This window comes from Aulostomus chinensis, chromosome 17 (genome assembly GCF_037954235.1).
Source record: "Aulostomus chinensis isolate RoL2024-O1b breed Wild chromosome 17, RoL_Achi_v1.0, whole genome shotgun sequence".
Lineage (NCBI taxonomy): Eukaryota > Metazoa > Chordata > Actinopteri > Syngnathiformes > Aulostomidae > Aulostomus > Aulostomus chinensis.
The window spans coordinates 2131578-2152840 of record NC_141336.1 but is presented as its reverse complement, the minus strand read 5'-3'; the positions used below and the strand labels follow the sequence as shown (position 1 = coordinate 2152840).

Here is a 21263-nt window from a genome sequence, read left to right as displayed (position 1 = left end):
GTAAAATCCAAGAAAGCAGGCAGAGCCACTGATGCCAAGGACCCTGACACAGAACTTCTGTCCCAAGGTGCCTTCATTTTGAAGACAAACTCAGTAAATACAGTGTAACATTGCTGCAGCGCCCCCCTGTGGCTAAAATGATGTGGGTTTACAGACAACATTACCAAATTTGGAGGACTATTGAAGCGATCCAGCTTGGTAAGTGCATCATGTCGCTCCTTCAAAGGTTGGGAGAAGAGTGACAGGCAAACAATGAAGGAGACCCGGAAGACTGAACAGATGAGCTGTGGACGGTCCTCCACATACGGTGAGTAACAAACTTGGGTTTCGTTCAGTTAAATTTGTTCCAATGGGTGCGAAAAATGAACATGGTTGAAAAGAGAAGTTTAAAATGAGAGTAGCCTGCATCAGGCCACTTGGCTTTTTTCCAAAGGAGAACATTTTTGGGAGGCGAATGAGTAAGAAATATTTCATGTTCCTGAGTAAGAGCTCACTGAGATTTGGACTTTGGTTTCCTCATTCAGAGTCTGGAGGTCTAGCCAGCACACCACGGAGCCTCCAAACTGCGTCATGTTCTCAGTGTCTCTTGTCCAAACCACATTAGACCGTGAACCTCAACAAAAGTTAGAATACGAACTAAAAATGGAAAATTTCAGTGTAAATTTTACGTGGGACACTGGGGTCAGGAAAGGTCCATGTGGCGAGAGCACCAAGCAGGTCAGCCATGTAGGAATCGTGGCTGACCTGATGGCGCCGCTGGTTGTCACGTTATTTGGCCTTTATGGGACTCTTATTGGCTGTCCCCTGGCTGATCCTCCAGTTGACTCCCAGTTTTGGGTTCACAAGTTGAGCCGGTCCAGAATTCGCCGTCATCGTCATCCTCCTCTTATCCGTTTGGTCTGAGTCGCGGGGGCAGCAGCCTCAGCAAGGAAGCCCAGACTGTCCTCTCCCAGCCACGTCCACCAGCTCTTCCGGGGGAATCCTGAGGCGTTCCCAGGCCAGCCCAGAGATATAATCCCTCCAGCGGGTCCTGAGTCGGCCTCAAGGCCTCCTCCTGGTCAGACATGTCTGGAAAACCAGGAGGCGTCCTCACCAGATGCCTGAACCACCTCCACTGACTCCTCTACATGGAGGAGCAGCAGCTCTACTCTGAGTGCCTCCTGAAGGACTGAGCTCCTCACCCTGTCTCTAAGGGAGAGCCCAGCCTCCCTGAGGAGGGAACTCATTTCGGCCGCTTGTATTCAGGATCTTGTTCTTTCAGTCATTACCCAGAGCTCATGACCACAGGTGAGGGTTGGAACGGAGATTGAACAGGACATTGAGAGCTTCACCTTCTGGCTAAGCTCCCTCTTCACCACAACAGACTGGTTTAGCACCAGCATCACTGCGGGTGCCGCGCCAATCCGCCTGTCAATCTCCCGCTCCATCCTACCCTCACTCGTGAACAAGACCCCGAGACACTGAAACACCTTCACCTGAGGTAGGACCCCACCCCCCCGACCTGGAGTGGGCAAACCACCCTTTTCCGGCTGAGGACCAGGGCCTCAGACTTGGAGGGGCTGATTCTCATCCCAGCCGCTTCACATTCGGCTGCAAACTGTCCCAGCAAGAGCTGGAGGTCCTGGCCTGATGGAGCTAAGAGGACCACATCATCCGCCAAAAGCAGAGACGACACCCTTCCGCCACCAAACTCAACCCCCTCCACCACCCGGCTGTGCCTAGAAATTCTGTCCATTAAGGTTATGAACAGAACCGGTGACAAAGGGCAGCCTTGGCGGAGTCAAACCCTCACTGGGAACAAGTCTGACTGCCGGCAACGCGGACCAGACTCTCACTCCTCCGGTAGAAAGACTGAACGGCTCTTTTCTGTCCAGAATTAGGATGCTTAATTCAGTGTTGCTCTACCAGGAAAAACTCAGGCTGTCCAAGGACTTGAACCCACGGCTCCAGGGGAGACTACCCCGTCACTGAAGCAGCTTTCCGCCCATCGACTCGTCGCGGCTTCTCCTCTCTGCTCACCTGTCTTGGGTCATGAGGCCTAACTGGGAGGCTGCAGCAGCTCCAGCCTGGCTTCGCTCAGCTGGGTGGACGAGGGCTCCACCAACACGCTGAACTCAACCATAAAATACTGCAGCTGGAGAAGCATCCTGAGAATCACCTTGGAGTCTGTGACATTTACCAATCACAAGTGTAAGATTTGTGATGTAACATAAAAGTTTATTAATGGGTTCATTCACAAGTGACCAGCTGTTCTGGATTAACTCCTCTATTTGCTCCCCAACACAGACGTGGACTTGTCCTGATGGAATAAATGTCCAGAGCCCAGGAAGCACACACACCTATGATCCAGGACTGAGACCCAAACGGTTTCACCCTGTTCCCTCTTCATTTTATTCCTTTGAAATTCCATTCAAGGCACTTCAAACACTGACGTTTGTCCCTGAGGGAGCAGCTGCATCACACCTACGTGACTCCCGTTTGACCAGAAACTGTTTCGTTGTCAGGAAGTTTGCGGTGATTCAAATATAACCTTTATCGTCAACCAGGTTTCAGTGAAGGTTGCGCTCCCTCTTATTTCATGTCACCGATGTCACTGTTGTTCCAAACCATTTCCTGATGTGGTGAAAGGATACACATTCAACATTATTCCAGAGTAGGAGAGTCTGCTGACAGAACTTTGGACGTTTTACAGGCGGTGTAGACTTCAGCTGCATCCCATTCTTCCCAGTATCACGGCACCAGTGTTAAATGTGTCTTGCGGAATCAAACTCCATGACGACGTTCTGATGAATCGACTCCGGGTTGGGGTGTCGTGGTGTGACGACACAAACGCGGAAGAGAGGACGTGCTGCGTGCCTCATTGGCCCAACTACCTCCAAATGAACCGTCTCAATGCGAGCCACCGGAAACCGAACACAGACGCGGCGCGTGTCTCACCGGATCTCTGGCTCTTCACCAAAATGCGTTTGAAGTTAACGGAGCGTTTCCAGAAGGCGCGCGCCCTGTAAAGTATTTCAGGGCCCTCGCGAGGTCCCGCCTCCACGCGCCGTTCATGCCGAACCGAATCCAGCAGCGAGGTTCGGCCGCGATGCTCCGGACGGCGACAACACGGTAACTTCTAAGGTCTGGATTAGATTGTAACAGATTGAACGCAGAGTTTCATTAAGTGATTGAAGTTGGTTTATTGGGGTTCGGAATCTTTAAGCTGTAAATCGATCACGTGGTTTCACTCAAACGACCATCGGACTGCCAGGCGTCAGTTGTGGTCATGGGGATGAATCAGTGAAACCCTCGTTGTACTTCCGTGTTCTCGCGATGAAGGCTGAGTTGTTTGGTAGATGAGGAGTCTTCCACCGCAACAAACATTTAATGGAGTTTAAAAGAATATATTTACCTGCGATCCTGCAAATGATGGCGCCGACCAACCCAGGAGGAGTCCAGGGCGTTGTTGGGGCCGAGGTGCTGGTTTAGCGTTTGTCTGACGAAAGAAAGAGAGTTAGCGTCAGCTGTTAGTATGACATGCAACAAATATACATGCATTTTATTCATCAGGTCCATTGATATCAACAATGCACGCGTCATGTAGTATTTCATACATGCTGTAATGATGTGGTTCCTTTGTTCCTCGTGTTCCCTTCAGGGAAGGCTAAGGTTCCACTTGGTGGGTTTGTGTCTGCAAGCTGCTGCAGAGATTTGAAGAGATGGCAGGAAGGCTTGTTCTGCTCTGACACTTTGTCCTGCTTATATTTTGCAGGTGTATTTGAGCTATGAGCGTCACGATGTGTTCCCTGCCTGGACTTCCAACACCCGGCTCAGAGGTGCCTGTTCTCATCACGAGGGTGAACCTCAAACCCAGTGTAGGTGTAGTGGAACTGTGGGTTAGCCTTGATGTGGGGAAGCGTGGCTATGAGCAGATGAAAGAGCAAATCCAGATCCCCAACAGGAAGTTCAGTGGACCAGAAGGAAAAGCAGGGGACCTCTGTTTGGTCTGCATCAGGGGCACCTGGCACAGAGCCCGAATCGTGTCAAACCACAAGGAGACATGCAGTGTTTTCCTGATTGACCAGGGACAACCGCACGTCACCACAAGTGAAGCTTTAGCGTGGGGCCAGGATGACAGTTTTCTCCTTCCTCCAGAGATGGAATCGTGCATTCTTGCAAATGTCCGCTTTCTTGAGGACGACTGGCCTGAAACAGCCACAGAGTTTGTGATGTGTCTGCCTGGTAACAAGTTCAAGGGTCTGGTTCAGCATGTCCTGATGCCGGACCGGACTATCCTCCTCGACATACCAATTGTTTCCGAGCACTTGTACAAGCTGGGAGTGGCAAAGAAGATCCCAGCAGAAGACTTCAAAAGTTTTGTCCTTAAATGTCGACATTCCACTAAAGAAGATGCTCCTGAAACCAACCATGGAACACGTGATCAGGACGTCAGTCGCCAGCTTGAGAAGACTGACCAGTACTACTACCCAGAGCTATTACATGACACATATGAAACTGTCGTTGTGACTGAAGTTACTGATCCAAAGAACATTTATTGTAAGTTCTTGATATTTTCCAAGGCGTTGAAGGTGCTGTCAGAGCAGATCCACCAGCACTACCAGGAGGCTTCAGATGTCGAAGAGGCACAACCTCACACCTGTGGAGATCCTTGTGCTGCTCGGGGAACCGACGGCAGGTGGCATCGTTCCATACTGAAGCAAAACATTCGTACCCATGATGAAGCTGTGGAAGTTTTACACGTGGATGAAGGGAAAACGGAGAGAACCGCTGTTGGGGACATCAGGCCACTGCATGGGAAATTCCTGCAAATGCCAGTGTTCACGTGTCACTGTTCACTAAATGGAGTAAATGACAACGGCACAGGATGGACGACGAGCCAGACTGATTATTTGAAATCTGTACTTTTGAACAAGGTGGTTGTGGCCAGGTTTGAAGACCTCAGCGCACCTCAAAATGTCCATTATGTCACACTCTATGAAGCAAATGGATCAGACATAAATCATTCTCTTTTGAAGAGAGCAGGACTTTTTCCGTCCTCCATCACAGAGAGATATGCAGACATCGTGAATGATCCTGTCCCTGCTTCGTTTTTCAGTTTGCTTGATCAGTTTGTGGACTCCCCAGATGGAACGAGTCCAAAGAATCCACCAGTTAATGGCAGGGCAGATGATGTATCCACTTCTGGTTCAGGTACGACTCCTACCAGGGAGGAGTCGGAACAGTCACACCCTCCATGCCACAAAAAACATCTCCCAGTGTGTGGCCCCACCGAGGTTCAAGGTTCCCATCATGACGATGGGTTTCCTGCAGGAACTACTGTCAATGTAAATGTGTCCTGCATTGAAAGTCTCCAGAGGTTCTGGTGTCAGATAACCGAGAATAGTGAGACACTTGCCCAACTCATGGAAGGTCTCCGAAACGCCTACGCTTCTGCTCACCTGCCGCCACTAGTCGAGTCCGTCTGTGTGGCACGAAATCCAGATGATGGCATGTGGTACAGGGCAAAGATCATCACCAGTCACCACTCCCCTGTGGTTGAGGTGAGATTTATAGACTACGGTCAGAAACAAAAGGTGCCTCTGAAAGACGTGCGCCCCATTGATCCGGCTTTTTTACAGCTGAACGCGCAGGCTTTTCAATGTTCCTTATTCAACCAGAAGAATCCCACTGATGCTGCATTGATGGAGTTTAAGAGTTTTGTGGATTCGGCTGTTTCTTCACCCTCTGGGTTGAAATGCATTGTAAAAGCCACAGCATCAGATGAAGAGGGCCTGCTGGTGAACATGGTGGACATTGAATCGCCATTTGGGAGCGCTTGCAAACTGCTAGCGCAGAAATGTACTCTGCCTGAAACTCAAGTCCTTCCTCCAGTCCCATCCAACACATACAGTTACGCCACACATGATATTGAAGTAGGAGGAAAAGAAAAGGTGTGGATAACCTCCTCAGAGAACGTAAACCACTTCTATTGTCAGCTGGACAGGAATTTTCATTTGATCGACAAACTGATGGAAAATGTGAAGCAACTGATTGGCCGACCCCAGTGTGCAGAGAGCCCGCTGGAGCTCGGCTGTGTTTGCCTTGCTAGATACCCCAACGATCAGTGGTACAGAGGACAAGTGGTAGAAATGTCCCCAAAACTTAGAGTACACTTTGTGGACTTTGGCGATACCGTTGCAGTGAACAGATCTGATGTTCACCCCTTTCCTACCAACGCAAGCCTTGCTAGGTCTGTTCCTGTGCAGGCTGTTCCCCTTGGACTGTTCACTGTCCCAACTGATGTACCACAGGAAGTCAGCAAGTGGTTTTCAGATCATGCTGTCGGCCAAAGTTTTACTATTTCAGTGGTAGCGAAAGGAGAAGGAGGGAAGTTAATTGTTGAACTTTTTGAGGGGTCCGTGAATGTAAATGTGGAGGTCATAAAGAGGATAGAAAGGATGAAACAACGGAATATCTCCGGCTCGGTTCCACAGGTGGACCGTCAGCTCTCTGACTGCCCTGAACAGAACAATAAAACACAAAGAGATGAGCTAAAGGTGAATTTACCACCCTCAGCTGTTGTCTCTGCACCAGCTGCTGAACATGGAGAGACTTCAGATCAAACAAGAAACACAAGTCAGGCTGTCACTCACAAGGCTAAAGGAACTGTTGAGACGCTCGTTCAAAATGAACACAGTGACTCCGAAATGACCCAACTTTCTACGGGTCTCAGCACAATTGAGAAAAGCTACGCATACAAGAAGCCAAGCATCACTCAGAACAAGATGGAGGATGTATACGCTTCCTGTATTTCTGGACCCAATTTCTTCTGGTGTCAGTTTGCCAACACTGAAAACCTGAATATGGTGTTGAAATTTGCTCAGGAAGTTGCACAGACACAAACGCACACGATCATCCCAAAGACTCCAAGTCCTGGTAGCCCGTGCCTGGCCCTCTACTCCAGTGACAACCAGTGGTATCGCGCCCAGGTAGTAAAGAGGACTGACAAAAAACTTAAGGTGGTTTTTATCGACTATGGAAATGAGTCTGAAGTTGATGTCAGGGATGTGAGGTCACTTCCTGATTGTCTGCTGGAGCTCCCTCCTCAGGCCTTTCTGTGCTCTCTGAGTGGATTTGACGAGTCCAAAGGCTCCTGGGATGATGAAGTTTACGAGGACTTCTACAATCTGCTGATTGATAAACCCCTCCGGGTGACAGCGTTAAATGTGGAGGACCATCCAGAGATAGCAGTACCTCGGTATACAGTGAAGATTGAACGGGGAAATGTGGATGTGAGTCGTACGATGCTGAAACACTGGAAACTGTCCTCTACGGAAAATAGGGCCAAAGCAACAGCCACTCTTCCTCAAGTGAATGAAACTGAGTCAAACTTTGAAGGACATGTGAAATCGTGTCATTATAAGAAGCCGATGCTTGTCCAAAACAAACCAGAGGAGGTGTACGCTTCATGTGTTGCGGAACCCCATTTCTTCTGGTGTCAGTACGCGGACACACGGGATCTCAGCACAGTGACAAGACTTGCACAGGAAGCAGGACAAGCACAGCGGGACATGATGAGCACAGAGACCCTGGGCCCTGGCAGCCCGTGCCTGGCTCTGTTTTCACCTGACAACCAGTGGTATCGAGCTCAGGTCATTCACAGAGTTGATGGTGCTGTCCGTGTTGTGTTTATTGACTATGGGAATGAAGCCGATGTTGAAATCAACCATGTGAGGTCACTGCCTCTGAGCCTGCTGGAGCTCGCACCTCAGGCCTTTTTGTGCTCTTTGAACGGATTCGATAGTTCCCAGGGCTGCTGGGACGATGCCGTTTACGACGACTTCTATGGTCTTGTGGTTAATAAACCGCTCAAAATGACTCCTGTGGTTCACATGGAAGACCACTCAGATATTGCAGTTCCTCATTATGCAGTGCAAATTGAGTGTGAGGGAGTGGAAGTAAATGCAGCTATGCAGAAATACTGGAACACAGTGGCCAAAGAATGTAATACAATGGAAACATCTCAAACAGAAGTGTTCCTTCAGGATGGTCCAGAGGAGTCCACCACGACACACCTGGATGTGCCCGCAGTAAACACTGGCATGTACAGGAGGCCAGAAGTATCCAAGACTGAAGTGGTATATGCCTCTTGTGTTGTGGCGCCCAGCTACTTCTGGTGTCAGTACGCTGACGGGGAGGATCTCAGCGCAGTGTCGAGGCTCACTCAGGAGGCAGGACAAGCAGAGCAGGACTTGGCGCTCCCAGACACTCTTGGCCCTCACAGCCCGTGCCTGGCTCTCTACTGCAGTGACCACCAGTGGTACAGGGCTCAAGTCATCTGCAGAATTGATGGTAAATTCCAGGTTCTGTTTATTGACTATGGAAACGAGTCTGAAGTTGACATCAAGGATGTGAGACCCCTGCCTCCGGGTCTGCTGGAGCTCCCTCCTCAGGCCTTTCTGTGCTCTCTGAAGGGATTTGATGAGTCCAAAGGCTCCTGGGATGATGAAGTTTACGACGCCTTCTACAATCTGCTGATTGATAAACCCCTCAGAGTGACCAATGTGTTGGACGTGGAGGACCATCCAGAGATGGCATTACCTCAGTATTCAGTGGAAATCAGTTGTGAAGGTGTGGTCGTGAACACAGTGATGAAGGAGCACTGGACAGAGTGACCGGACGGCACCGCAGCCAGAGGTCTGAGGATCAGGTGAGTTGATGATTTCCTGTTGGTAACTTGCAGGTTTGTAAATGACTGGTGTCATTCTAGTTCTAAGGCCATTTAATCTGATTGTTTTCAGTGGACTCGAGTGAAACCAGGACCCTGGACAAGACTTTGGGGGTTCAGAATGATCGACCCGCCTTCAGCGGCAGGGCTGGACTCTCGAGGGCTCATCTAGTTGGAAGGAGGAATGAGAATTTATGAGACACGTCTTGTATAAATCACATTTCTCATTCATGAAAACTATTGATGGGTAGATCGTCAACACAAAGACATGCAATTTAAATTTGTTTTTTCAAAATATAATGGGGGGTAGAATGAAGGAAGGTGTGGGCAGCAGTCTGACATTTATTTTGTTAGGAATTGAATTCATGTCCTCTGATCACATGACTTAAGCTTGTTGTAATAAATAGACACGGTTGACATGGACGAACCATGAAGCTTCTGCCATCGTCTTTCCAAGGTGACATCGTGGGAAGTTACCGGTGCCACTGATGAAGAGACTGAGGCGTTGAATGAAGAAACATCCAGCCCCGGTCCTGAAGGATTTATCGTGATTAAGTGTTTCCCACACTGATGTTAGGACTGAACCATAGCCAATAAGCTGATGTTTCGTACTTGAGCTGGTCGAGAGCTGGTATTCACCAATGTCTGTCGTGTGTTTACGATACTCACATTTTGTACGTACCGAAAATCTCAGATTAAAAAAAGTAAACTCTCCCTTTATTTTCCAAAAATCTAAAAGCCCATGAATCCTATTTACTGCACTGTGTGCTCATCTGCTGGGACGAGACTCCAGGGAACGCTTGAGGCAGGTATCGGCTCAGCGCGCCGACGTCACCATCTCCCTGATGGAGGCCGCCTCCCCTCGCAGAGGTGCGCCTTGCTCCTCCCACTACCTGGTGAGTTCTGTTTGGTTTGGTGAAAAATGGCTTTAACAAAGGAAAGTCTCCCTGAGCTCTAAAGTAAGATTACAACTGAATTGTGAACGAGAGTAGCGATGACGTCATAGCGCCACGGTGGAGCAGGAGTCCTGGACGCCAACCTTCTCTGAGCTCCCTGGTGGTTCTAGTTTGTGAGGTGAAGCCTCTCGTTATTGCATTATCAGTGTCGCTTCATCATTCCTGACTCATGCTGGTGGGTCTGTGAGCGCGGCCCGGCTTCTCTCCCCGGCCTCGGACAGGCTAGAAACCGACAGGAGAGATTTAGTCTCCCGTTGTTGTGGATGTCGATTTGACCTTCCGCGCACATGGAAGCTTGGATCTCCTCTGGGATTTTCGAGCATCATCCAAGAACTTGTATGGAACTGTTTCTGTTTCTGTCGCTTCCATCGCTGTACTTATTCATGATGTCGAGTGTAGACTGGATTTAAGTTTCATGTTGTGGAGTTTAAATCAAACAAAATACTGCATCAACAACCGATGCCCAGTTAGACGGTTCACACCTGAAAAACGCCACTGACGGAGTGAAGCTGTAGGTGGCAGCAGCTCCCCTCCCTGGAACAGGGTGTTTGGTTGGCGTTGCTAGGCAACCGCCCTGTCTCAACATGTCCGAGCTGCATCAGGCTGCTGCAGCAGGCGACTTTCATCAGGTGGAGGCGATTTTGAGGCTGAACAAATGCAACCCCAATCAGAAAGACGTCGACTGGAGCTACAAGACCCCCCTCCACTGGGCTGCAGCCAAAGGTAGTAGAGGGACGTGTACTTTTACTTCATACACGTCACCTCTCACCATACTGCTTATTGACTGACACACTGTCCTGGAAGTTTCTCAAGTCTCCTCCCCTGTCGACAGTATGCGTCGGCCCTCGCTGACCTCTGACAGGGCAGTTATTTGAAATAAAAAAAATGTCTTGCTAATCAAAAGATGAAACTGAGAGCGTTCGACAGCTTCAGCTCCCGAGAATGAAAGCTAAAGTTTAAGTCCAATTCAGAAAATGGAAACGGCGGTGCAGACGTGGTTGGTTCAGAAGTCACATGGCAACAGGGAAGGAACAAATTGGAGTCGATGGATGAACGTATTTTCATGAGCAGTTCATTGTTTTTTGAGTTGATGCCAGATCTTTCACACTCAGGTGCTTTAAAGGTGTCGCGCAGTTCCATTCTTGTTTCCCTTTCATATGAAGACAAACATGGGCCGTCTCCTGGGGTGACAGAATGAACTGGTGTCCCTCTCACGGACGTAGATTTGGTTAAAAGCTTCCCTCGAGAAAACCGTCTTATTTCTTCTCTGTGTGACGGCTGTTCCCTACCTTCGTGTCAGGTTCTGCCACTTGACTTTTTCCCAGGACAAACAGAAACTGTGCGGCTGCTCATGGAGCACGGCGCCAGGCCGTGTCTCCGCACAGAGCACGGATGGACTCCTGCTCACTTTGCAGCAGAATCTGGTCGACTGGCTGTGCTGAAGCTGCTGCACTCGCTCCACGCGCCCATGGACAAGGAGGACTGCAGTGGGGACAAACCCCTACGGATAGCGGAAATCTACGGACACCAAGACTGTGTGTGCTTCCTGAAAAAGTATGAGGTTCTTCCACTTCACATGTCTCCTTGTAGTGAGTCCCATCAGAATCTCAGGACACCAAGCAGAAGCTTGCAGATCAAATAAATAAGAAAATGGTTCTGTTTGTGTGTTGCAGAGCAGAGACCGAGAGCCAGGCCTACCGCAAAATGGCAGCCGAGAAGGGGATTCCCCTGGACGACAACGATGAGGAGTGGGCGGAGCAGAGCAAAGAGGTCTGGGAGTGACGTCGTAGCCTTGACAGTAATCGACTGATTGTGAGGCATCTCAGAGTAAAGAGGACACACTGTTCTTCAAAACACATCTGACGGGACTTTGCGGTTTAATGTCAGACTTAAGAGTACAGGAACCAGTCAGAAACACGGACCTCTACCAACATCAGATCACGCCGTGGAACAAAGTTGCCCCTCAGTCACCACTGAAAGTTACCAGAATGTGGCATGAAAGTCAGAGCGCTTATGAGGTTGAAGGTTGGAGGCCATCGTCACTTCTTCTTGACGGAGCCGTCCTTGATGGATGCTGGATCCTGGAGGACAGCGTGTGACACGTGTTAGTCTCTCTCTTACTTTACTTGAGCAAAACTTGTCCCAGTGTACTCACTTTCTTCTTGATACGATTCAGGAGGGCTTCAACAACCTGGCAACATCGGATTGAAACATGATCAAAGGAAACCAAAGACCTGGGAACGATGTTTACTGTCTGTTTCCAGAGTCGCGTCTTCTCCTCTGCTGCGTCGCCCCTGAACTCCACAGGCGCCGCTGCGTCGCAGCACAGCTCGGCCAGCGCGCTGCTCCAACCGATATGCAGCAGTTCTATTCTTAAACTGAGTTTACCTCAAGCCGCACAGAGCGGATCGAGGAAGTCTCTACGCAAGCGGTGTAGTGAATGACGTCAAAATAAAACTCCAAACTCCTGATCGCAAAAACAGCGTAAGCACGAACTCCACATGCCTGCAAACGCTGTCTGATTCTAAAATTAGGGTCTCAGAATTTGATGTTCTCTCTTAAAGACCAACCATTTTTAAGAAATCCGCATCTGATGAGATATGCTAACACTTACCACCCATTACCAGTCACTATGCTAAGCTAATTAGCAGTCAGAAGTTCTCTGTGGCTCTCAGCACCTTAACAGAGCCCAGAGGAGAGAAGTGGTTCCGTCATGTCTGGATCTGGATGGATACCCTTCCCAAGAAGCCAGCGTCTTGCTGGCATGATGCGATACAACCTGCTTGAGGTTCGTATAACTGACAGTGATTTTTTATGCCTGATGTAACGATATCATGGTGTGCAGATCTAACAAACAAAATAACACCTGCTGAAAATGCTGTTTTCGCCGTCCCGGCGTACCCGGGGGTGTTTCTGGAAATAAAACGAGTTTACATAAAGTCTCAGCATTATTTTCTCTTTACAGTCTAACAAATGTGTTGGCTGAGCTTCAGGAAACCAAAGTGCCACAAACACACAAATGGTGAATGGAATGAACGACAACGGGGTTCACGCCTGCTCACCCATCCTGAGATTTGACGCTCCTGAAGTTTGGTTGACATTTTAGTAAACACCAGATTAGAGCTGCACGCTAGTTTCATCTGTAGTCCCTCGGCAGAGTAAGAACCACAGAGTTGAAGGAAAAATGAGAAGAGACAAATTACGTCACTGCGCGCGCGCACACACACACACACACACACACACTACACGTAATCTCCTGTCAAAGACAACCAGTCATGTAGCCATGTAACTGCAGGTTGGTGAATCCAGAAGCAGCAGTTTATCTGTAACCAGTCACTACCCACTGACCTTCTCCCCAAGAAATCAACAGAAACCTCAGTTGCATTTCACAGCCATCAGAGCTTCCTACCAGTTTATCGCCGAGGCAGGTGGTCAAGAGAATGGACAAACCCTGCAGGCGACAGGAGCAGAGTTACTGAGCAGGCAAGACTCCCAGGATGTCATGTGACAGGCTGCACTGCGCCTACCTGGAAGGCATTCAGCACGGTGAAGGAGTAATTGGCCAGCTCCACTACAACCCCGTCAGTCAGGTCCAGAAGCAGCACAGCGAAGCCAAAAATCCAGGTCACGCCGAAGATTGGAGTGAGGAGAATGACAGAGCGCATGGCGTTTTTGGCAGCTGTTTTCTCTTTTTCATAGCATTGTTTGATATTCTTGGGGTGATCCAGATGCTTCATGATGGTCACCAGCATGGTGAACACGTTGATAAAGACGATGACACCCACCGGTATGATGAATGTGTGGATGGAGCCGTCCATCCATGAAATGTAAACCAGCCAGCAGGTGTCTTTGGAGAAGTACTTCCCGTCAGCGCCGCCGTCGTTGATCAGAAATGTGACGGCAACGATAAGCAGAGGACACACGTAGCCCAGGACCAGGGAGTACCTCAGGTACTGGGACTTGCTCACTTTGTGGAACATGAAAACAGCTTGATGGAGAAGCACGCTGCTCAGACACAGCATCCAGAAGAACATGGACAGGTAACAGAAGTGCTTCACCACCGCAAACACTTTACACAGGAGCGGGAAGTTACTGGAAGACGCGAGAAAACAGCAATCTGCCACCAGCAAACACAGGCCGATGTTTACATGAGCAATGTGGCGTAAGTACGAGACCTCCGTCTTAACCATGGCTCCCCAGATGGTCACTTCTATCCCCAGGCTGATGATGAGGGAGATTATTGACACCGACAGTCCCGCGACGGTTATCTCATCCAACAAAGCGACTTTCAGGGGCGTTTTTGACATCAGCACTGCATACGAGGACAAATGTCGGCATGTGCAGCGGGTCTCATCAGAAGGACCCCCCCAGTCGCATCCCTCGGATGACCAGTCTTTGGAGCGGCTGTCCCAGAACACACACTCCAGCATGACATCTTTGAGCCTTCGCTTCTGCAAATCAAATTTAATTTCCACTTGGACTTTCTCCAGGTGCTTCTCAGTCGTCGTGGACACAACAATGCTGTTGAGTTCTTTGCTGCTGTTTTTATGGGGGAAGAAACCCTGAAGGTTTTTAAACCCAATGGTTTTGACAGAGCTGGCGTCTGAACCGAGCAGCGAGACAGAGTTAGAAAAGACCGTGTTGGTGCACTGTGACTGCTGCCTGCTGGTGCAGGCCTCCACCTGTACATTGGGTTTCGTATGGGAGCCGTTTATGTTTGTCATGTCTATTAAGCGCTCAACGGAGCTCAGGTATTTCTCAGCCAGGGACATATTCTCACTGCTGATCTCTGCAAGCCAGGCTTCCTTCAGAGATTCTTCCAGAAGACTGCTGGAAGAGTCCAGCAGGTCCTGAAAATGAAAAAAAGAGTTTTTAATGTCAGTTTAAAGTGAATGGGTGGGCTTACATGGACGGCTGATTTGCCTCGTCAGGGAATTCATGTGGTCTGATCAGTCAGCAGTAAAATGGCCGACCCTGCAGTGAGGAAGTCAAACTTTATTGAGCTTCACGCAATTTGAGAAGCTGCCAGTTCTGTTGACGCGTCCGTGCCTCGTTCTTCTAAAGAGAGTGGGCGGAGTCGGGGTAGATGTTTAAATCAAAGGGGAGGAGATTCGTTGGGGGCCTAGTCTGGTTCCGTGATGTCCCCCGCCACCAGACCAGCCACCGGAGGAATTCTATGACAGCAGTTGGGTTTCAACCATGTAGGGGCAGCCTCTACAGCCCTTAAGGACACAGTGTTGCGTCAGGACCCCAGCACGTCAAGTCAGTCAACAGCACAGTGGCTTGGATGTGCAGTTGCTCTTCAAGTAAACAACAATCGGCAAAGAGATTCAGAAATACTCACATCGACTGCCGAGTCACCTATGCGTGATAGATTTCCACGCAGACTGGCGAGCACGTCAACGGATGCGTTCATGTTGGCGGATGAGTTGATGGTCTGCGTGTTGGCGGTGATGCTCTTCAGACGGGAAAATACATCGGCGACATTTTTTTCAGTCGAGCCGAGTCCAATACCAACAGTCTGCAGCAACAGCAAGTCAAGCGTCACCGGTCAGTGAGCAGCGAGGACGGGGAAGTCTTCACGCAACACAAGGACAGGCGTCTTCCTGTGGGAGTGTAACTTGTCCCTCTGGTACCTTTGATTAGCAGTTGACCTTCATTTGTTAAAGGATTTTCTACTGAAATGAGTTGTTTTTCTATTCGGTGATGGAGATCTGGGCTGCTGTCCCACAGACGGGTGGAGGTGGCTCACCTACCTTCGCGCTCTGCAGCACACTGTCGACGTCCCTGTTCACGCAGGCCGACACCACCGGTCCCCACCACGCCCCTGTTGGGCTGAAACGAGACGAGTCGCTGTTAGAGCAGGGTTCTTTCCCTGTCCTCTCTGGTGGACGTATTTGAGACACTGCGATACTCAACAGTCACATGACCTGGTTTTCCATGCAGGTCAAAGGTCACTGTTACCTTGACAGACATACATTGCAGAGACATGCAACCACGCTGTGGTGTTTCTAGTTTTTTAAGTGCAGTAACGACCGTTCCTACTCAAATCAGGAGTTTTATCCAAATCTGAATGAGATTCATGAGAATGTGTACGGATGATTTCCTGGTTGTGGCCCCACCCATTATTGCATTTCCTGTGTCTTTGTCCATGTGCGTTCCTGCAGGGCAACACAGCAGTGAAGTCAGCTTTGGTGATCCCCCACCCATCCTCCGCTGCACAGAAGACATCGTCGCCTGGCGCAAAGAGGCAAAGATTAAAGAGCAGCACACATCACAGACACATCACAGCCTGGTGGCGGCTTTGTTGTGTTGTTTCCACATTTATGAAGCTCGGGACAGGGCGGACATGTGAGGGGGTCAGTCTTTGTGCTCAGGCTCACTTCAAATTTGACAACACTGCCACTGTTTTTCATTTCATTATTTTAAACACATTAAAGTGAAGAAAATTCAAATTAAGACAAAAGATACTCAGTGAATTTGTACAAGCTATGAAAATATGGGCTGATTTTCCCAAAGCGTTCGTGAATCATTTCACAATCGTCCTACCTACCAGTTATGACATTGATGGCGATGGTAGCGTTTTGTTTCTCACCACACCGGTTCTGAAAGCTGCAGGTGAGCTGAGGTTTCAACATGGAGTCACACTGAATTAATGCCTGAGCTCCGTAGGCGTCAGCTGCAGGGATGACAAACGCACGTCAGGGTTTCCCTCCTGAGCTTCAACGTGGACCAAACGGATATCAACAGAGTGAGAGAGGGAGAACCTACAGGAAAGGTTGGTTTCTTTCTGTATTGATTTGATGTCACGGGACTCCCACTCCACCTTGTAGGGTTCTGGGCTCTGTTCTGAGCTCTGGTTGTTCTCACATCTGACAGTCACAATGACTTGACTCTTATCTTTGCAGACAGGAAACACCTGGGAGGCGGTGATGGTGATTTGTGGCTGGAGTGACACGTCCAGGACTGCGCTGGCTTTGTGAGATATGTTGGAGGAGTTGGAGATCTTCTGGAAGGCACATGTGTACTCACCTACGGACACACACACACACACACACACACACACACACACACACACACACACCTGCTGTAAGATTTGTGAATTCAGAGCTGCAACAATTAATCAATTAACTGATTAGTCGATTAAAGGAAAACCAAAGGCCACAGTTGTGATGACTGAGTCATCGCGTTGTGTCACTCAGGTTTTAGCACTGAACATCTGAGCCAAATATTTGTCTCGTTCACACTGAAAAACAGGTTTACATCAAAAATAAAACAATACGAAGGAATAATCCTAATGATAACGAGCTTTTTTGTTGTTGTAGCACCTTTCATCTTTTATAGGAGTAAAAGTCAGAACGTGCATCACAAAATCCCTCCGTCCATTTTCTAACCCTTCTTGCTGGGAGGCCACAGTGCACCACCGTGCTGCCCAAGGCAGGCGACTTTAATGAAAACACTGTCAATCAGAGTTTTAGTCTGTTTCTAAATAACAAATGTGATTGTATCCCTAGTTACTGGTGTTCTTCATGATCCAATCAGGCTGCAGCTCGACTGATTGAGTTTGATTGGTCGTCACAAATTAGGCACTAAAACCTTCGGTTACACTTCAAGTTCACATTAAGACAATAAAAGCTCATCGTGAAGTATTTTATCATCAGCATTTACTGCCTTGATGTAACTTGTGTTTTTGTGAAGGACGGCCCGGTGGAGCAGTGGTCCTCACTGTGGCCCCCATCAAGAAGGTTGTGGGTGGAGCCCCAGCTGCAGCACGGGGTCTTTCTGGGTGAGTCTCCATGTTCTCCCTGTTCCTGCTGGGTTCTCTCTGGTACTCCAGCTTCCTCCACAGTCCAAAGACATCAAGAGGGACCAGGTTAATCCAGACTCTAAATTGACCGTAGGCGTGGCTGGGAGAGCCAATGGTTGTCTGTCTCTATGTGTTGGCCCTGCCATGGACTGGTGACCCGTCCAGGGGGAAGGCTGCTGGGATAGGCTCCACCCCCACCACCCTCAACAGGAGAAGAGGGGGAAGATGGAGGGAGGGATGGAGGGAGGGATGATGGATGGAGGGAGGGAAGTTGATCCTTTTTTATTATTAGGCCTGTTGTTATTTACTTGATCCTGGCGAGCCAGACCCGACCCGCTCTGTGTGAGGGTTCTATGTGCTGGTCTCCTCGCTCAGGTGAGGTTCTGTGAGCGCTGCTAGCGTGGAAACATTCCTGGCAGCAGCTCCAGGGTGCAGGGACGCCATCTTTGTGCTGTCATGCTCATCGTTGTTTGTTCTGGTCAACATGAGAATTTAAACTTTCCTGCGTGATTCACTTCATTTTTCTCAAGAAAACAAACCAAGGGAACCGAAATCGTGTGTGTGTGTGTGTGTGTGTGTGTGTGTGTGTGTGTGTGTGTGTGTGTGAGAGAGAGAGAGAGATGTTTGTGTGTTGTTTCACACAGTTCCATCTCCATGACGGGTGGCTGTTATCAACCTCCCTCCTTTTCACTTGTTCGGGCTCACATGAGAGGAACTGTTCTTAACTGTTCTCCCGTCTCTTACTCCCACGTTCTAGCGGTCAGCAGGTAAACTGAGCACCAGAGGAACAACTTTACCTGCCCAGAGCTTTGAAATCTTGCTGAGAATGAGCTTGGACCCTCCTGTGGTTGGCATCACGACGGACTCGCTGCCGTTGGTGATGCTATGTTCCTCTTGCCGCTTTTTCAGGTGCCACGCAGGAGTCCCCAGCTCCCCCGGGAACGTGCATAAGAGGGTTCTCTGTTCGCCATAACAGGTGAGGTTGGCTGGCATGACCACGTCAACGATGCCTGAAGAAGATGAAGAACTTCATGAGCTTAAATCAACGCATCGCTGTGACAAAGTGACTCCTTTTCAGAAGTCCTTCTTTAAATCTGAAAATGATCCTGCGCTTCCACTAAGTTGGCCAAACCTTCAGAGTGAATTTGTTTTTGTCATCTGAACCGTGGTCAGATCGGTTGAGGGTTAATCGTGGCGAGTACTCCTCAGGAGGCCGGAGCCGCCGTCGACCTTCGCGTGACCTCAACACTCAATGATTCCCAGCTGCGTTCATGTGTGGCAGGCAAAGAGCAGCTTGAGCTTTGAGTTGATGACTACAGGTCCAATAATGACTCTCCCCTCAGCTCGGTCCTAGACTCCTCCCACTCATGACCCCTCCCACTCATGACTCCTCCCACTCCTGACAGTGTCCTGCTGCTCAGTGCTTCAGTTTATTCACCGGTGAGTTTGTTGGTTTGCAAATTTGGTAAAATGCAAATTGGACAGCTGTGTAATGTTGTGGAAGCCAGAGCCAAACACGGCACTGCAGAGGCGCGAGGGGAACGCCTCCACGTTCCCACTTCAACAAACTCAGATGACAGGTATCAATCATCATGGATGAGAACGGAACCGCTGCATCTGTGCAGAGTGGCACTGCAGTGTTGGGCAAAAACACAAAATGTCAAGAAGACAGAAGATGTTGGATGTGTGTTCAGGAGCCGCAAACTGAGAATGTGCAGAACGGCGTCCTGGCCGGTGTAATCAGGCTCCACCCACCTCTGGTCTCCAGAACAATCTTGACGTTCAAGTCTTTGGCCACCTTATTTGTCAGTCTCTCCAGATCTTGTGTGTTGACTTTGTTAACAAAAGTCATATTAAAGTCTATGACGATGTGTTCGATGCCTGTTTGTCTCAGGTCGCAGCTGAAAACAGGAAAAACAGGAGCGCTGTTGAAACTGTCCTGAGGCAGCGACTCCCCGCCCACCTGGGACCACGGACGTCCACCAGCCAGTACCAGTACCTGCCAATCCACAGGCTCTCAAATCCTCTCAAAGTACTGAACTCAGTTTTCATCTGAAAGAACAGTTTGTCCACGCCATGTTTGTCACATTAGTTTCTCACAGAGTGCTCAGTTTGAACGGAACACTTATTGGTTATTTTTATTATTATTATATTCATAAAGAGTTGATTTACCGTCACTGACAGTCCCTCAGTAAAGGCAGAGGGGTTTTCATCAAAGATTATGGATAAATTAGTAGAAATGAAGGACCCATTGACCGTAACTGTGGACAAAAGAACAGACTTTTAGGGACACGAGTGTGAACACACACACACACACACACACACACACACACATTCATGTGTGTATTAAGGAGGAAGGAGGGAAGCCTGAATACCTCTGGTGGGGGAGCTACACCTGCGAGTGGAGTTTGAGGGGAAGGTGCATCTCTCCTGACCACAACACTCACGGTCGGTCTGACAAACCTCGTTCCACGTGTAGTTGGACCCGCAGGTGCACTCGGTGCCGTCGGGGACGCTTTGACACACTCGGAGAGCAAAGAGAACCGTTATCTTTCTGTTCCTGTGCGCGGCGAATCGTGAATTGTAGAACATGACGCACTTCCTGTCACTCTCAGGTCTTCAACTGCAAGGTGGGAGTTTTGACTCTGAAATCTATTCAGAATGTTGGGTATTCTTTCAATGATACATTCATCTGTCACCAGTGTGGCGTAGAACACCTGCGTCGAGTCGTCTGAAACCAGCAACACAGACACACGTCAACTTGAGTGCCATCTGCCTGAAAACATCAGGCCAACCATGTGATTATGAGAGTGAACTCAGTTTCATGCCTTTTCTCTGTCCGGCTGCCTGCAAAAGCCAAAAGAGGAACACGTCAGTCGGCGCAGCTGAAGGTGATTTAGGAAGTGGAGCTGATGGAGGCTCTTCCAGGCCTACCTGAGAGGCGCTCACGGCCAGCACACAGAGGAGCACCGAGGTCCACATCCTACCGCTGCCAATCATCAGGGTTACAGGCAACAGAAGAAGAAGCAGAAACAAGTGAACCTTTGCCTCTCTGACTTGGTTCAGGGTACAAAAATACACTGAAGCGGAACATCGCACGGTGGAAGAGTCAAAGGTTCCAATTCTACCAACGGTACCCTGTTGTAAGTTCCTTTTCAGTTTTAAAGTTAAGGAGAGAACGTCAGCTGGTGTTAGCTCATATAGGACGGAGTCACCTGGTCGGACACCTGGACGTCTCCTCTGCTGTTGTAGGAGGCAGGTAAGATGTCAAGTATGAAGGAATCCATACTGACACTAAAAGCCCGACCAGCTTACCTGGTTCACTCCACCGCCAGGTGAGAAGAAGCTGCACACATGCGGCCGGGCACAGGAGACCTCGCCTTTATGGCGCTCCACCGTACATGCAAAGTAAGATGCCGTTATGTGGCACAAATTTAACTTGCAAAGCTGATGGTGTGGCGTTTGTGTACAGAGTCGTCGCCATCTTGTTCCTCTCTTCTCCCTCTTGTTATTGACCTGTACGTCACGGTTGCCAGGGGTCCTGGAGCAGCCGTCTCCTCTTCAGTGGCCAAATCTTCAGGCTCATGTTTTATTTTCTCTGAACAGGGAGGTAAATTCTGCTTTTAAAACGAGCAAAGAGCATTTCAGAGTGGAATGCCGTTTCAAGAACAAGAGAATATTTAGATTCACACGAGAAACCCCTCCAGGTCAGAACTTCCACACACTCGGGATCCCTGTTGGCTCTCACCTGCGATGCCGCAGTCAAACGATCAACCTGGACTGACGGTGG

The 21263-nt window shown here is 49.3% G+C and overlaps 2 protein-coding genes and 1 long non-coding RNA gene across 6 annotated transcripts; 2 read left to right on the top strand and 1 right to left on the bottom strand.

Moving 5' to 3' along the window:
- The first annotated feature begins 2872 nt into the window (after positions 1 to 2872).
- On the top strand, positions 2873 to 9602 carry tdrd6b (tudor domain containing 6b). Of its 4 annotated transcripts, XR_015109911.1 has the most exons (4): positions 2873 to 3123; positions 3755 to 8692; positions 8784 to 8957; positions 9168 to 9602. XR_015109911.1 is itself a non-coding variant. In XM_086183562.1 (3 exons), exon 2 carries the CDS (start codon positions 3768 to 3770, stop codon positions 8655 to 8657), a length of 4890 nt encoding a protein of 1629 aa, XP_086039688.1. In that variant the 5' UTR covers positions 2873 to 3111; positions 3755 to 3767; the 3' UTR covers positions 8658 to 8692; positions 8784 to 9601. The 4 variants fall into 4 exon arrangements, 3 of the variants coding, with proteins under 3 accessions (XP_086039688.1, XP_086039687.1, XP_086039689.1); XM_086183562.1 differs by having other exon boundaries at positions 2873 to 3111; positions 8784 to 9601; XM_086183561.1 differs by having other exon boundaries at positions 8784 to 9601.
- Positions 9603 to 9616: 14 nt separating this feature from the next.
- ankrd66 (ankyrin repeat domain 66) lies at positions 9617 to 12590 on the top strand. Its single transcript, XM_086183593.1, has 3 exons — positions 9617 to 10389; positions 10992 to 11220; positions 11340 to 12590. The coding sequence occupies exons 1-3, from the start codon at positions 10251 to 10253 to the stop codon at positions 11446 to 11448; spliced, it is 477 nt and encodes a 158-aa protein (XP_086039719.1). The 5' UTR covers positions 9617 to 10250; the 3' UTR covers positions 11449 to 12590.
- LOC147245959 (uncharacterized) lies at positions 11544 to 13249 on the bottom strand. Its single transcript, XR_015109912.1, has 4 exons — positions 13194 to 13249; positions 13076 to 13117; positions 11822 to 11857; positions 11544 to 11747 (listed from the first exon to the last, which is right to left on the bottom strand). It is a non-coding gene; the product is annotated as an uncharacterized LOC147245959 (long non-coding RNA).
- Positions 13250 to 21263: the final 8014 nt, after the last annotated feature.